Source organism: Argiope bruennichi, chromosome 3 (genome assembly GCF_947563725.1).
Source record: "Argiope bruennichi chromosome 3, qqArgBrue1.1, whole genome shotgun sequence".
In the NCBI taxonomy this organism is placed as follows: Eukaryota; Metazoa; Arthropoda; class Arachnida; order Araneae; family Araneidae; genus Argiope; species Argiope bruennichi.
This window is the reverse complement of record NC_079153.1, coordinates 24,466,447-24,484,390: the sequence shown is the minus strand read 5'-3', so window position 1 is coordinate 24,484,390 and position 17,944 is coordinate 24,466,447. Positions and strand designations below refer to the sequence as shown.

General features: G+C 29.7%; 1 protein-coding gene across 1 annotated transcript; it reads left to right on the top strand.

Annotated features, from left to right (window-relative positions):
• The first annotated feature begins 839 nt into the window (after nt 1-839).
• LOC129963373 (dnaJ homolog subfamily B member 4-like) lies at nt 840-3,692 on the top strand. Its single transcript, XM_056077708.1, has 3 exons — nt 840-1,007; nt 1,542-2,373; nt 2,997-3,692. Exons 1-3 carry the CDS (start codon nt 1,003-1,005, stop codon nt 3,225-3,227), a joined length of 1,068 nt encoding a protein of 355 aa, XP_055933683.1. The 5' UTR covers nt 840-1,002; the 3' UTR covers nt 3,228-3,692.
• Nucleotides 3,693-17,944: the final 14,252 nt, after the last annotated feature.

Genomic DNA, 17,944 nt, shown 5'->3' with positions numbered 1-17,944 from the left:
GATGGCAATCTTCTCTTGATATCCTCTGAAGTTATCTTCACAAAAATATTCTACAATGAATCTATAAGGAACCATTCAGCTATCTTCATTTTTTTTCAATGGTTTAAAACAGTGTGTTAAAAAAATGTCTTCCGATCTTTTGATATACTTTCTGAAAATAGATTCAGCACTTTTTTTGGCTGTACTTTGCATGTATGTTACATTCCAAAATAAGTATACTTTTTTTTTTTAGTGATTGCAATACATCGCATTTTCACAAGATATTTTCATAACGAAGAGTTCTAGTGCGACTACTCTTCAATGCTTAAAATGCAACTTAGTTTTCAATTGAATAGAAGCACAAATGAAGAGAAATCTGATATTTTCGGAGATTTTTTATTTTTTTTCATGAGTGCAAAAGTTTTTCTTGGAGATATGTAGTCATATATTTAGTTTTGTTTTCAGTTTCAACGCATCAAGTACGCACGCAATAAAAGAGTTATTGTGATCTTCACTGGCTTAGAATTTTACTCATTGAGGTACATTAAATTCTTAATAAACGTATATTTATGAAAGCAAATACGAATTGCAAATCTATAAAAAATTATTGGAGTCAAAATTTTCACGAGACAGTAGTATTCACGAGCAAGTGCAAATCGCGATGGAAAAAAAATAAAAAAAAGTAAATTCGGGCCTTATTGGGTTTTTTTATTCATCTATTTTATTAACTTAATATTTTAGTCTCAGATTTATTTCAGATATATATCTCACAGAAAACAATGAGCTTTATGAAATGGTGTTAAGTGCAAAAACTTCCAAGAGGGCACTGTTGTAGTCTAGGTGTGCCATCGACGTCACTAGAACATTCGTGAACATTCAAGAAAAGTGTCGATTGACCTTAAACAGTATATAGAGGCGTCTGAGCCCTGTAAGCTAGTTTGGATATTTCTGTGTTAATCCGTGTGTGACTATTACTAACCTACGTACTTGTTATTTTATTTGTTGTACGTGCTTATTCTGTGAATGAGGTAAGTAAACATTAAGTAATTTATATTTATTGCTTAATATTTTATTTTTTCGATATTTATATAAAAAGAATTTCGGACGTAATTTTTAAAAAAAGTAAACAATTATTCACCTGTCGACTCTTCAATTGCTACGTGGTTAATATATTAAGCAATACTTTCAGCTGTAATATTTTTATACTTGTTTATTAGTTATAATTATGCAGTGTATTTATTACTTATGACAATTTATAATATTGGCAATATTGTATGTTTATTTTAATGTCATGAGGTTGTTTAGAGAAAGGAAAACAAATGAATGTTTTTCGTAATTTTTGAATGTTATCTAGAATGTAAGTAAAGCTGCAATGCCTATTGTAATTGTTATCCATAACCAAGTATCCTATTCTAAGTGCATGATCATATCTGATAGTATTGCTGTTATCCAATCTTAATCTCTTCATGATAAATCTTTAATCATATTAAAATAATTATTTAATTTTATTGTATACTCTTCATGAAGAATTATAGAGACTAAATTCGTCTTTTTCTTTTCAGAATGGGTAAAGACTATTACAAGATATTGGGCATTAGTAAAAATGCCTCTGATGATGAGATTAAAAAGGCATACAGGAAACTTGCCTTAAAATATCATCCTGATAAAAACAAGACATCTGAAGCTGAAGAGAAGTTCAAAGAAGTTGCTGAAGCTTATGAGGTTCTCAGTGACAAGAAGAAGAAAGAAGTGTATGACCAGTATGGTGAAGAAGGTTTGAAAGGTGGAATTGGTGGTGGAGGTGGCTCTGGTAGTGCTGGACCAAATTTCACTTACACATTCCATGGTGATCCCAAAGCCACATTTGCTCAATTCTTTGGAACGGACAATCCTTTCGAATCATTCTTCAGCATGGGTGGTATGGGAGGAGGTGGCACTACTATATTCTATGGAGATGATGATATGGATGTGGATAATGATCCATTTAGTCACTTTGGTGGAAGGATCGGTGGCAATCCCTTTCGGTCTCAAAGCTTCACAGCTGGTTCGCCTAACATAAATAGAGCAAAACCTAAAGGTCAAGATCCACCTTTAGAGCACGACTTATATGTAACACTAGAAGATATAGCTAAAGGTTGTACTAAGAAGATGAAGATAAGTCGTAAAGTTTTAAATCCAGATGGTAGAACAACAAAGCGAGAAGAGAAAGTTCTGTCCATCAATGTGAAGCCTGGATGGAAAGCTGGCACAAAGATTACCTTCCAGAAAGAAGGGGATCAGAATCCTAATAGTATTCCTGCAGACATATCTTTCATAATCAGGGATAAACCTCATCCTATATTTAAAAGAGAAGGCAGTGATATTAGATATACAGCTAAAGTCTCCCTTAAAGAGGTAAGTTGAAAGCTTTGAATAGATTTAACGATTTTTTAATAATTATTGAAGTATAGCTTTCAAAGTATTCTAATTACTGATTATAAAAGCTATGTCTGTATCTTTTATGAATTTTGTATATTACTTAAATCATGCAAGTTAGTGTAAATTAAATTTATTTCAATTATTAACTTTTTTATAAGTGCTAAGATATATAAACTATAAGCCAATTGTCATATTAATCTTTAAGTTTTAACAGGTTGAAAAAGTATCCTTTTTTAAATCTCAAATTGTACAATTCTAAAATATCGGATATGTTTGACATTTATCAAAATTCATACTCTGGTTTACTTTAACTATTTAAGCTTTTAACTTTTTGTAATAAGGCTGTAGGTTTAAAATTAAGAAGCTAGATTTGCTTTTAGAAGTATGTTTTCTTCATAGCATATTTTTGACTATATTAAAATTCATGTTGTAAATATACTTTTATATTTGATAATTAATTGGTATTAATTAATGAAATACTTAAATATTATCATGTAAAATATTAAATGTGCAAGTTTTTAAAGGGGAACTCATTTTTTAATGTAGATTTATATACTAGTTACTTATATATATATATATATATATTTTTTTCCTTGCAGGCTTTATGTGGTTGTAAATTAGAAATCCCATCCCTATTTGGAGAAAAGAAAGTTCTAAGGATAACTGACGTGATAAAACCAAATTTTGTCCATAGGATTAAAGGACAAGGACTTCCATTACCTAAAGATCCTTCTAAGAAAGGAGACCTGATTGTAGCTTTTGAAATTAAGTTTCCTGAACATTTATCGGAAAGTACCAAAGTCACATTAAGAGAAATACTACCTAATTAATTTGTACATATTAAATGAACTGACGTGGAAAAAAAAACTTGTAAACAGTTGTGAACTTTTTGGATCCAAGAAGTTTCCAGAAAGTGCCAAGATCGAAGATTGCCTATCAAATTAAGACTGGTTATGGGTGGCCTAGCACTTGTATGTTTTTGTATATAAATTTATTGTAAATATTTCTGTCTGTATCTGTTCAATTAAAGTTATGTTCTGTATGTTTAGGATATTTTTATAATTTTTGTGTATTTATTGTATGCAATTTTGTTGGAAGCAATTGACTTACATTAGAAAGATTATCAAATCATTTTTTTATGTATGAAGTGTTAATAATTGGTACTGTAACTGTGGACATATTTTGTATATGTGCTTAGATATTGACTAAATTTTTATTTAAAATTTGTTCTTAAATTTTGTAATTTCTATCAACTGCTTCCATCAATTTATTTAATAAAATAATTACATACTGAATCTTGTTTCTTCTTGTGTTTAATCATTAGTTTTTATATAAAACATAAATTTACAATTCTATTGAAATTAATATTTATGCGATGTAAGTAATATAAAGATGTAAAGATATAGTATATTTCAAAGTAAAATGAATTAGAATTGAATCGTGTAGATGTATTTGAGGAAAATTATTTTTAAAGTGGAATATTAATTTAAGATCTAGCTAAAAATATAAAATTTTATCTGAGATTTATGTTTAAATTTAAGATTGTTCTTTTGGAAATGCTGTGTAAATGTGTTTTAAGCGAGTCAATTCTTTAGGTATGTAACATGTTTTATAGATACAAATTTTTGAAATATAGGCATTTGCATGTAAAAGAAGTATGAGAAGGAAAAGGATAAATCGACAGGTTCTAAAACAAATATAAAAAGTATAAGAATTTTATTTTAAAAGAATATAATTTATAAAAGTTTAAACTAGTATGGATATTCTTCCCTTTCAACCTAGTACATTTATATTGGTGGCAATATAGGATGTTTATTTTTATATAGAGAGTAAATGATAAAGAAATTTTTAGATGTTAATAATAAATATTTCATATTTTAAAAAGTTAAGATCTGAAAAGACTTATCTAAATGCATTTGTATTGTAAATGTTTAGTGATATATTTAAAATTGTACCTGGAATAAGATTCTTATCAGTTTAAGATAGTTATTTAAAAACGGCAGCTTTAAATTACTTTTCATTCAATGTATTTAATAGTCTTCAATATTTTGACAGGTTTTGTTAACATGTTTATTTAGATAATTAAGAATTTAGTATTAAATTTGATATAAAAGTTGACATATCAAAAAAAAAAATTTTCTAGGTAAGTATGCGACATACTTTCAGTTTTATGTATTGGCAGTACAAGAGCATAACTGGAATTTGCTGTTCTTAATGTACAATGTATGTGCATGCAATTGCATTTCAATTGTCATAATTGAAAATAATTTGCTGCTTAAGTAGTTAATTTTAAAATATGCATCTGTAAAATAGTTTGAAATAATTTTATCAAATTATCTTTTGCTTTCTTTGTAACATTTTCTACATTGGTACAATACTCATTCAAAATATAAGCTACAATTCTGAAATAAAAAGCATTATTTGAAAATACCTTAATGATGTGAGCAATTGTCTATTGTGCCTACTAAATATTTTTTTGTAATAAACTGAAGAAATTTGGTGACTTATGAAATTTTAGCAGTGTGAAATCTTTAAATAGTGTAGATTAGAATATTTATAATGTAAATTAGAATGTAGTACATTTATAGTGTAGTTTAGAATATTTATAGTATAAAATCCTTACATTATCAACATTTCCATATTATTTGTTCAGAAGTTAAAACCATGAAAAAGTAAGTAAATAGTTATGAACACCTTATTTAGGTATATATTGACCGAAAAAACTGAACTTCGTTTTTACAAAATTGTTAATAGGCAATTTACCAGAAATTCAGAAAATGCTTAAACATTTTCTATCCAGGAAAAAGACATTGCATAATGTTTCAGATAAGCACGTATATTACCTTTATGATATAAAGTAATTAAATTAAAATCTCAAACTCAAAACTTCAAATCTCATTTTGTGAAGTAATTAATGTTTATGTTTTTTTTTTTTTTTTTTTTTTTATTTAATATTTTGCATCTACTGCAGGTGTTTGATATTTGATTTATTAAAAAAAAAACTGCTGTGTTTGTATGACATGCATTTTAAAGTTTAGCAAGAATCAAACCTCCTCCTGCTCTGTAGTAAAGATATTGTTTTAGGTATTGTCCTCTGCATCTGGCCATGGTGCGAAATGATGAAGTTTGACGCAAAATAGATCTCAGATAGCTGTAAAATAAGATAATTATTGTAAATAAATTAAAAGTACCTCTCATATCACTGCAGTACAAAAATATGCCCTTCCTTAGAAGGCTTGACCTAAATGCAAAATCCTCATTGGTTCCATTTTGTCTTAATTCAATTAATATGAATTACTTTATAGTGGCATTATTGATGCCACATGTCAAAATAAATGCCCATGTAACTGTCTATATTGTCATTTTATTATCTAAAATATAATACTAAAAATTTTTAAAGGATTTTAGAATTAATGGTGTAGTGTATTTGTTGTGTCACATGACCATGGATCGACTCCATTATAACAAAGTGGATGATCTTATTAATGTGACTATAACTGCACTGTTTGTTTTTCATCAATAATTCTGTTTTTCCCGGTCAGTTCACCAAATTTATTTTTTTATATTCATGAGAACGTATAAAAGCAATGAAAAAATTTAAAAATAAAAAAGAATGTCTGGATTTAAAACGAACACTAAAATATGATGACAAGTTGCAGATATCGGAAATTATCTATGTAGAAATAAATGTAAGATATTCGAAAAATAACTTCACATTCTAACAAATCATTAAAAGGTAAATAACGGAGAGATTCCTTTTTTATGTAAGAATCCAAGTTTTTATTATTATTTTTGTTATTAATGAAATGCATTAGGGTAATTGATATTGTTGTCGTTTCAATGCAAGAAATGGCAATGGTTTTGTCAAATTAAAAGCCGTAACATAAGTGCGGCGTAAATTAGACTAGAATTGAAATTTTCAGCGCCGTCAATTTATGAATGGCGAAACTGATGTATGAAGATATGTAGTGTTTTGCCAAAAAGAAAACTCGGCTTTTCTTGCAAAAGTTCCAATGTTTTTGAATTAACGATCTGGAAGTTGAAATATTCTTATGAAATAAGAAGATTAATACTTCATTAAGCATACAAATCGGTAAGTTTAAATCTTCATTTTTTTTTTTTTTTAAGTAAGGATCATTTTGGGAAGATATATATTTTGTTTTATAATATTTTCTTTTGAAATTGATATAATTAGAATGCCTTAAAAATTGTACGTAATTGGCAGTAAATTTTTGAGTTAAGATTTAGTTTTTTCATAGTTCCGTATAATAATAAGTTTCAGATTCACAAGGGCAAAATAAAGAAATAGTAAATCTAGAAAAGAAACGATGCGAAGTCATAAATTTAAAGGAAACATTTGAGGAAATAAAAACTGGGTAAATGAAGTAGTATCAATTTTGTCTCCCTCTTATAAAAATATAAATATCTTATACATTATAATTTTGATTGAAATTAATGCCGTGTATCAAAATTTCCAAAACATTGTACAAATTAACTACATTTGCTATTTAATTGTTATAAGCTATTATTATATGTTGACACAAAATGCCACTTGTTTGCAAGTATTTCCAATTATTAAAATCGAAATGTCGTATGTTTTAATGTATGTAGTTTTCGAGAAAGGACATTTTGAAATAAAAATAATATGTTGCTTTCTAGTTCTAAATGTAAAGTAAAATGTTCTAATGTGTGTTGTTCTAAATTGCTGGGTTAAATTCGATATCGATGCGGGAGAAAGTTTTTTTAACATTTTACGAGTTTCAAAAAAAAAAATAAAAGGAACAATTATGGACAAGTAAAAAGTTTTTGCATTTAAGATGTCGTTTCCTTGGAAAATATGAAACTTGATATAAATCATTGTGGGCGATTACTTTTTTGTTTGTTTGTTTGTTTTTGAAGCTACACTACAGATTCCCTAGAACCATTTCGCTCTTTTCAACCCATGTGAAAGTTCAACTAGTTGCGCGTGTAACCACGTGTTGGCTTTCACTTTTCGGCTTTCGCCTTGTGTGTGTGTTTTCTTTTCCCTGCCTCCTTGTTTGACACAGTTCAAGCTCTACGATAACGTCCCACTTATTCTGGACAAGTTGGAATCCTGCCAAGGTGTTGCTCATTTAAAAGCTGGGCTATTTGCATCGCAGGATTTTTTTTTTTTTTTTAGTTGTTGAGTTGAAATATTAATGGTGATTTTTTCCTCCCTGTTAGAATTACAGTTATGTTACTCCCTTTTTTATTTCGGACTACAGATGTTTAATCTTTTTTAATTCATTGATTTTTAGCAATTCTGTAATTAGTGATTATTTAAGCATTTTAAGTTCTAAAGCAGAGCACATTATAAGAACACTATTAACAGCGCCAGATCTCTGACTAGGCAGCTGCCTAAGGCCACCAGGCCTTAAAATCAATATTTTCATCATTAGGCGCTAAAAATCATTATTTTCCTAGATTTCCTAAGTTATATAAATTTTTAGGAAATTCAAATTCTATGAATTATAGTAGGATTATATTAACCTTCTATTCAATATGATAGATCAGGTTACTATATATATTTTTTTATAAACGCCAGAATTCTTCTTCAATTATATTGCGAATATTAATATTGGATGATGGATAGTCTGTAGAAGTGGTAGATAAATAGAAACAAATACTTTTTCACTAAGTTAATAAAATAAAACCAACGGTAATGGTCTCCCCAAAACTTTCTTGCATGCTCTCTAACAAAGTTGTTATCCCAGAGAATGCCTTATATGGCATCGGCGTATAATAGGTACGAAATATTAACCTTTGCCGCGAATATAGTGTTTTTACTGAATCTATCTTGTGATCCTTGGTGATTATCCCTTTTGTATTAATAGTATATAAAAAATAAATTTGGGTTTTTTTTTCTTAACCGACTAACACATAACTACGAATGTAGACATCAAACATTTGACACATAATCTGTGTACCGAATCTCATCTATCTAGCTCTTATCGTGTTAACTTACATTCCAATAGCCGAAATTCCTCTGATCAGATTTTACTCAAAATTTGCTGGAAATCTGCAGTTTTGATGTAAAGATATACTAGAAAAGCCGGGCAGACAGACGTTCTCTAAACAGATTTTACTCAAAATCTTAATCTGCTAATTTGGTGTAAAGACGGTATACTAAATTTCAATTGTCTAGCCCAAGTCGTTTTTGAGTTATCTTTGTCACAGACAGAGGGACGGACATTTTCCAAAAATACTCTTTCCGAACTCGGGAAGGTCTAAAACTTGAAGATTCTCTCCACACTAATGAGGCTAGGCTTAACATTTTTCAACCGATTATTTTAAACGATTATGTTTATTTTCTTAGTGTTTGATGCATTTAAAATTAAACATTGTTAATGAATCGATCTGCTCATGATGAATCTGAACTGTTCTGCAGTTTTGATGTAAAGATATACTAGAAAAGCCGGGCAGACAGACGTTCTCTAAACAGATTTTACTCAAAATCTTAATCTGCTAATTTGGTGTAAAGACGGTATACTAAATTTCAATTGTCTAGCCCAAGTCGTTTTTGAGTTATCTTTGTCACAGACAGAGGGACGGACATTTTCCAAAAATACTCTTTCCGAACTCGGGAAGGTCTAAAACTTGAAGATTCTCTCCACACTAATGAGGCTAGGCTTAACATTTTTCAACCGATTATTTTAAACGATTATGTTTATTTTCTTAGTGTTTGATGCATTTAAAATTAAACATTGTTAATGAATCGATCTGCTCATGATGAATCTGAAAAAATTTTGTTGACAAATTCTTGAGATTTTGCATAAATTAAGAAAGATATTCTTTAGTGCTCATAAGGTTTAATTGCTCAGTGACTCTGCTTTCAGTAATCATATTATAAAAAAAATGCTTTGTTTCAGTAAAAAATATTATTATATTAATTGCAGATTAATCATTTCCACTTTCATTTAAAGCATAAATTCTACGGGAGCTAACAGAAAATGAGAGAGATACATATTACGTTATGGCTGAAGACTTTTATAATATTATGAGTGAATTATATGACTATCAAAATTTGAAGTTTTAAAATATTTTGATGAAAAAGCTATTAAAGTAGGAATTTCATAAAAATTTAACTATTAAACCGGCTGGTCGCCAAAGACTGCTAGTTCGCTGGTATATATATATATACGTATACAAGAATTGCTCGTTTAAGGATATAAGATTATAATTTATTCTATTTCTTGTTAAACCTCAGAAAAACTGTATGTTAATTTTTGAGAACACATTATTAAATTTAAATCTAGTTAAATAAATCAAAATCAATTTAATTCTAATTAAACTGTTCCCTGCACATATCTCTGAGAAAGAAAACATGTCGGGCAAATGTAAGATATTCGAGAGTATTGTTAGTATTAGTAAAAATTCAAAACATCAGAAATTAATTTTTTTAAAAATAGAATTTTGTTTATCTAAGTGGCGTGAGAAGTAAAAGTTGAGCTAGTTCGGAAACTTGTTGTATAGCAGTGAAGGAAAAGAATCAAGAAATCACTGTAACTCACAATTAATAAAAATATTTAATGCCTTGTTTACAAACATTAAATTTATGGAAAGAATATACTCGTTCTTATGTGTATATTAGTAATATATATTGAAGTAATCTTGATGTAACTTTAGTCATAAAAGTATATTTGTCTTCATTTGAACTTTAGAATAGTAAACTCAACTCTGAGAAACAAAATGAATGTTTGTATTGAGATTCTCCATATTGATAGATGGAGATATTCCATATGAATCTCCATATATTCCATATGAATCTCCATATATTCCATATGAATCTCCATATATTCCATATGAATCTCCATATATTCCATATGGAGATATGATATTCCATATGAATATCTCCATATTGATAGATGGAGATATTCCAGATGAATCTCCATACATTCCATATGGAGATACGATATTCCATATGAATATCTCCATATTGATAGATGGAGATATTCCAGATGAATCTCCATACATTCCATATGGAGATATGATATTCCATATGAATATCTCCATATTGATAGATGGAGATATTCCAGATGAATCTCCATATATTCCATATAGTGATACGATATTCCATATGAATATCTCCATATTGATAGATGGAGATATTCCAGATGAATCTCCATATATTCCATATGGAGATATGATATTCCATATGAATATCTCCATATTGATAGATGGAGATATTCCATTCGTATGGAATATCATTTATTCCATCTGAATAGATGATAGTCATTATGCATTATTAATGTTTACCAGAAATTATTTAGAAAAATTTTTTGTTGAAATTTACTTTGATGTGTCCCATCACATTGCCAAAGATGCCCAGTCGTCAAAGTAGTAGATGTACAATCTCTATACATAAACATCTCTATAAGATAAAACATCCATACACAAATTAGCAAAAGGGTTGCTAGAAAAACCATTTTGCTTGTTTATTTGAGTACCATATTGGCGACAAACTCAAAGGGTACATCAAAATAGATGTCAACTTTTATTTAGATTCTGTTTTCATTTTAAATTATTATTGAAATGCAGAAATTTAGATCTTTAACAGCAAGGGTTGTCATCCTCTTTTCATTTGTTTGGAAGTAGAACTAATACAATTTGGAAGTGGAACTATACAATTTCATTTTAAGTTAAACAATGGGATAAAATGTCAAATCAAAAATAAATCCTATGAACGTCATTAATTTGATTTGTTTGATTTCAGATTAATCTTGTCATTATTAATGGTTGACTCACTGTTTTGGTATTTTTGTCCCAAAAGTCATTATAATGATCATATTGCATCAAATTGTATTGTAAAAATAATGTTAAGATAAATGCATAACGCTAATAATCCCGTAATAATAAAAATGTGCCCAGAAATTTTCACTTAAAACTGAATAGGGCTTAAACAGGAGAATAAAATCCTGTTGGCCTCAAAAACAAGCACACATTAAAAAAAAAAAAAAAAAAAAAAAAAAAAGAACAAATGATGATGGAGTTTTTCCAAGTAATCTAGATCAAGGGTTTCCAAACTGTGGGTCATGGCGAGATCTTGAATGTATATATATCTTCCACAATATGCAAAAAATGTGATTTAGACTTAAAGTTAAATAATAATATGTGTTTTTCTTATAGACAAAATTTTCGTTTTGGTCCATAAAACTCCATTTTGAAAGACCATATGCTATCCGTTTCTGAAAATATTCATTGCACCACGGGCTGTAATGCTTGAAAGTTTATGAGTTTCTTATCTAAATAACAGTATCGAAATCGTTTTGAAAAAAAAAATACAAACTTCGGGAATTAAAATTTGAACATTCAGACAGCAGAAAAACGGGCATAATATAGCGTATTTATATATGTATTATCAGCACATTATTTTTTATTTCTAGAGCAATAAGTGACTCTGAGTAAATCTTCTATGTTCCTCTCATAATTGAATTAAAGGTATCCGCTTTTCTAATAGTTAAACCAGCGGGAGTTGTCTCTCTAAAATTTTCTCGCGTTCTGTCTATTAAAGGTCTTATTTCAGACTAGACTACTCCTTACATAGCACAGGTATATACGTAATATTAACTTTTCATTTTAACATTTTTACTGAACCTATCATATCATCCTAGGCGAGTTAGTTGGCAATCAATCCCTGGTATGTGTTTAGCAATATCCGAAAATCAAATTTGTGCTTCAAATACGTTTTTCTTTTAAAAATTAAAACAAAAATTTGACTAAACTAAATTTGTAGTCATAAACCCCATACCTAATTTGATATGTTTAAGTTTATGTTTTTGAATTATCGCGTTAGCATGCTTCTGAAAGCACAGACCGACAGACAGTCAACCCGCTGTTGGTTTTGTCTCAAACTTGGTGATGTCTCCATTGTAGATGTTACAAGGTGTCTACATTGTAGATGTTAAATCTGTGTACAGAATCTTATTTCTCTAGCTGACTTCCTTTCTAGTTATTGTGTTAATTTATTTTCGAACAATATCTGAACCGATTTTGCTCAAAATCTGACAGAAATCTACAAATTTGGGGTAAAGACTGTGTATCAAATTTGATGCATCTACTTTAAAGCGTTTTTGAATTATCTTTGTCACAGACAGAGAGACAGACGGACATTTTTCAAAAATATGTTTCTCGAACGGAGGGAGGTCTAAAACGGGGAGATTCGTCAAAATCTCGAGTTCGAATTTTTTAATGATTACTATATTTTCTCTATATTACATATATGAGAAAGTACAGAACAAAAATATATCACATGTTAGTCCGATGAAGTTTATTTACTAAATTCCGTCATCCGTTTGAAGTAGGGTTAACGGTTTTTCGAACCCGGTTTTAAAAAACCGGTTTTTTAAAGTAAATTTGTCATATTTTAAAATCGGTTTTTAAATTAAGAAAACCGGTTTTCCAAAATATTTCCAAAAACTCCTGAATATTTCTTTTTTTTTTTCAAAAAAAAACTAATATCTTGAATTTTATCGGTTGGGACTGATTCCTCTAGCAGCTGAAGGCTTAGGGTGACGAGATGCCAATTTATCAATAAGTGAGTGAAGGTATATTTGAATTTCTGTTAAATGAACTAAAAAATTTGAAAACTGAAATAAGTTTGAAATTATTATATGCTTTAGAAGAACGAATTGAAGAAAGAAGACGAATAGAATTAGCAACTCTTTTGGTGTATGTGCAAAATCCACAAAACATTTTGACGTGGCTGGTTCGTGAGTGCTTTGAATAAATAGGTAAATAGAAAACTTAACAACAAATTTATTGCAGATTCGTTCGAGTTACTCTGCTCAGTAACTCCTTCTTCTCCAAGAACAAAAATTCGAATGACCTCACTCTTTTAATTACACTCTCGCTAGTTGTCTAGCGCCATCTATGAACGTTTATTTCCTAACGCTTCAAAATCCAATCACTACACATTTCTAGTTCTAGTTTAATTATTAAGTTATGTGGAAGGATATTTCTAAATTCTTATCTGGAAACCGATTCTGATGAAGAGAAAATCTAAGAAACTACTCATCAGAGTAATGCCCAAACAAATATCTTAACTGAATTTCCCCAAATTTGTCTCTTATTTTTTTTCTTTTTCTGTTTGTAATTGAAAAAATAAAGGCACATCTCTCTTTCATCTGTGATTACATTATCTATATTTTTGAACAAAGCGTCAGTCTATGTGCTTCATCCTTAAGCGAATGCACAACGTTTAGATACTACAATGGCAGGACAAAACTATGTATCGTGCCAATACATTATTTTGAAGTATATATATATGTTCACCCTAAACAAATTTGCATATAAATAATTAATCGAAACAATTTGAATGTAACTTACCAAAACCGAATAGAAATTCTTCTTTGGGCTATAAAGTTATGTAAAGCTATATCCATTGATATATTTGTATGAAATATAAAAGGGTACAAATTATCTGCTTCTTTGTTACTAAAGTTTCGAGCAGTTTCAGTTATGAGGTATTACATTTATCATCCTATCACTTTTTCAACAAATAAATGATTCAACCCATTACAAATGAGAATCTTTCCGCTGTATTGTCCTTAGCTATCTTACTATCCGGTAAATTGAACAGGAAGTTTGTATTAAACGGAAATTCTTGTTCCGCTTTTGCGTAAAACCAACGAAATACACATTTCATGTGAAATGCTTTCAAATTTGTTTTAATTTATAGACAAAGAAGGCTTTACATAAAATAATTTCATTAGAATGTAAGGCGATTAAAAACCTTCAAATATTTTTAAAAAATTTTTTAATTAAATCTACGATCGCAAATTTCAAGTTATCATGTAACAACATTATTATTTTTAAAATGGCCAAGCCATTTATTATTTGTTATTAATATGCCGGTAATAAATGATATCAAATGGTTTACAATGAAATGAAGATACAATTAATCAATCAATCAACATAAAATTCAATGAACGAAAACTGCTTCATACAGCACACATTTTGCAAATTAAGCATTAAACCCATTCACTAATATCAGACGCGGTTGTTGGTGGCCTATTTATTTGGCCTTGGGAGGTCCTAGTGTTCTTAGACCTGATTTTGCCGAAGAACCGCCATGTACAGTGGATAAAAAAAGTATTGGAAATTGCCTATAAATGATCATATTTTCTAACAAAGTATGTTTACAAATTTTATTTTAACATAGTGATTACAGAAGGAGAAAAGACAAACAAATATAACGAAATTTTCATTTAAATATTTTTTTAGTCAAAATCTACTAGAAAATCCAAAATTTACATGATAAAAAAAGTATTGGCAAAAGTATGAAATTGACAAAATTATGAGCGAAAACAAAATCTGTATATGTTTAGTACTTTGTATGCATACCTTCTGCATCTATAACAGCTTGTAATCTATTTCTCATAGAGGAAACTAAGGTCTTTGTTGTACTGTTGGGAAATTTGTGCCACTCTTGCAAGAGTAAACGTTTGAGGTTGTTTTTACTTGAAATTTTATGTTTCCTGATTTCTAGATCCAGCAGGTGCCATAAATTTTTAATTGGATTGAGGTGGGGTTTTTAACTGGCGAGGAGCATTGTAGAGTAGCTATTCACGGGTGAGTTTCGCTGTAGGCTTGGGGTCATTGTCTTGTTGAAAAACGAATGATGTTCCCAAGCCAAGATTTTGAGCACTGATTTTTAAGTTATGGCGCAAAATGTCAATCTATGTACGTGCTGTCATAATACTATCAATTAAATACAGGTTGCCAACTCCATTAGCTGCCATACAGCCCCAAACTAAGACACTGCCTCCACCATGTTTTACAGTAGCAGTTAAATGTTGCTCTTCCAATTCAGTATTTGGCCTCCTCCACACATATCGTCGTCCATCACTGCCGAAAATGTTAAACTTTGATTTGTCGGAAAAAATAACTGTGTTCCAAAACTCTTCGGATAAATCAACGTGGGATTTTGCGAAATCTAACATCTTTCTTCTATTTATTTGCGAGTTGAATGGTTTCTTTCTAGCTGCCCTTCCATAATAACGTCCCTCGTGTAAAACATTCCGTACAGTCTGTACGCTGAAAGTCTTTTGCGAAGTGAAAGCAACATCTCTAGCTATCTGGGGTGGACTTATTTTAGGGTTTTTCTTAACCTTGTTAATAATGGCACGTTTTTCTCTTGTAGAAAATATTCGAGGTCGTCCACTTCTAGCCTTATTTTCCGTTGATCCTGTTTCCTTGAACTTCTGACACTTCTGACAGTAAATAAACTTATATTCAACTGCACTCCTATAGCACGATAAGTTAAACCTTCATTTCTGAGCCTAATAATCATGTTTTTAACACTAACGTCCAACTCCTTCGATTTCGAAGTCATTTTACTGCAGTAATTGCAAAATAATGCATACACACTTTTGGAGTAGTTTTACAGACTTTATACTGGTAGAGTTTTTTATCAGTCGAAACACGTGACTTCAATGTAACAAAATTTGCATAGCAATTAAAACTTTGCCAATATTTTTTTGACGTGCAAATTTTCGAGTTTGAAAGAAAAAATCGTATAAAATGCAAATTAAAATAAAAGTTTTACTATTTTTATATATCTAAGATGTCTTGTATTTAATTACGACATTTAAAATTGCATAACATTTTATTTATTTGTCAATATGAATAAATTAAGGCAATTGCCAATACTTTTTTTACCCACTGTAAGTGGACTTCGTGTGCACAAAATCTGCCAAGCTGGATGACCTGACACGGAAAAGGGGCAGGGAGTTCCATCTCAGGTTTTATCCTGGTCATCTGATAGGTGTCCAAATTTACGTAGCCTGTACCCAAATAACCTTAATCTTGCTTCATAACAGAATGATTACTACAATAGGTCATCAGATTTGTTGTATACATGTTTACAAACTAATTCCTTTCTTTTTTCAGAACCAGTATGTTAGTACAAAATCCACTCTATGTTTTCTCAAACATTTCTCTTATCTATTCTCTTTGTTTTTATTTTTTATTAATTGTATAACCATATTTTCCCTCATTCTTTCTTTTATCGCGTTAATTAAATTTTTCTTTTTAAATTTTATTATTAAAACTTTTATTGCTTTTATTAATCGGGTCTCTTTTAGACAGTTTCGATGTTGAACCTTTATAGAGAGATTTGATCTATGATGGTGATGTTAGTATTTAAAACAGAAAACCAAATTACCTGAATCATATATAGATCTAGATAAATCTTTCAAACAATAATATGTTAAAACTTATCTCATCACATAGTTTCGGACATTTTTATTGATTAATAAAAATATATATCGCAATTAGTTAAAAAATTAAAGCGGCTTTTTAAAACTTTATATATAGACAATGTGAATAAGTAAAAACAAATGATCGTTAAATGATCAACTAATTTATCTTAAATCAAAATTTACGAATGTTTTTTATCTAAATTTTTTAGCTAAAACGGAGCGCGTATTCACATTTTGTCACTAATAGTTTTGGTTGGACACTGGTTGTGTTGACATAATAGATCCCGTCATGCGAATAAAGTTTAATAAAAATTTTGATTAAAAATTTAAAAACCACTGAATAACGTGCGTGTCACAACTTAACCCTATCATAACTAGCCCCGAGCTGCCTATTAGTGCCCGAACGTAATTTAATTAAAAATAAGATATATTGCAACAAACATTGAATTTTGTCTTTCAAATATTTGTTTCTTTATGGCTCCATTGTTGAAATAATTTCACAACTTCAAAGCTTATTTTATATTGGATTTCTTTAAATTCTTTTTCTGAAGAAAGGTTACTGATAATAAATATTGTTGTTGTTTCTTATGGCACTTGCCACGGACAAGCCCGCTGTTACAAAGACAGCGATTTAAGCCGGAGGGGGAGCGTCTCTTGTTTTTATAGTAGCGCCAACTAGGGACAAGAGTACGACTTTGCTACTCACGCATCGCTCATTCGCTTGCACAACCCCTTTTTACAGGAGGGCCCATTCACACATAGAACAACGGAAGAAGAATCATACCCAAACCAGAATTCGAACCCGGCCGCCCAGATCACGGGGAAGACGCTCTACCCCTATTCCAGGACGCCGGCGATAATAAATATAGATTAACGAGTTGTTTGTGCTAAAGCTATTGCCAAAAGATATTAGAAAGACGTTATTTACTAAGTAACTTGATGGTTTATTTTCTGCCGTATTAATTTATGACATGCAGCTGTTGCTTTATTGCTCTTCATTCATGCATTTGAGTACGATTCTTTTCTTATCCTGATTCGTTTTTCTTATTCCTGACGTTCTCTAAAGCTAAACAAGTATTTTACCATGAAACTTTCCTGTGCGCGAGTAATTTTCGATAACTAATCACATAAATTGTAACTTTTTGTGCGTAGAAAGAGCAGATGGTATCATTAAGTTTGTTATTTCAAAAATCTATCCATTTAGTTGAGGTATATTTCTTTCGGGAAAATAAAGATAAGTCTATTAAGAACAACTTTTCTTTATAATGATAGTTTGAAATATTTAGAAAATAAATGTTTAGTTTTTTTTTTTTTTTTTTTTTTTT

Coding starts and splice junctions, on each gene's coding strand:
- LOC129963373 (XM_056077708.1), top strand. Junction 2,374..2,996: donor CTAAAGTCTCCCTTAAAGAG/GTAAGTTGAAAG, acceptor TTTTCCTTGCAG/GCTTTATGTGGTTGTAAATT.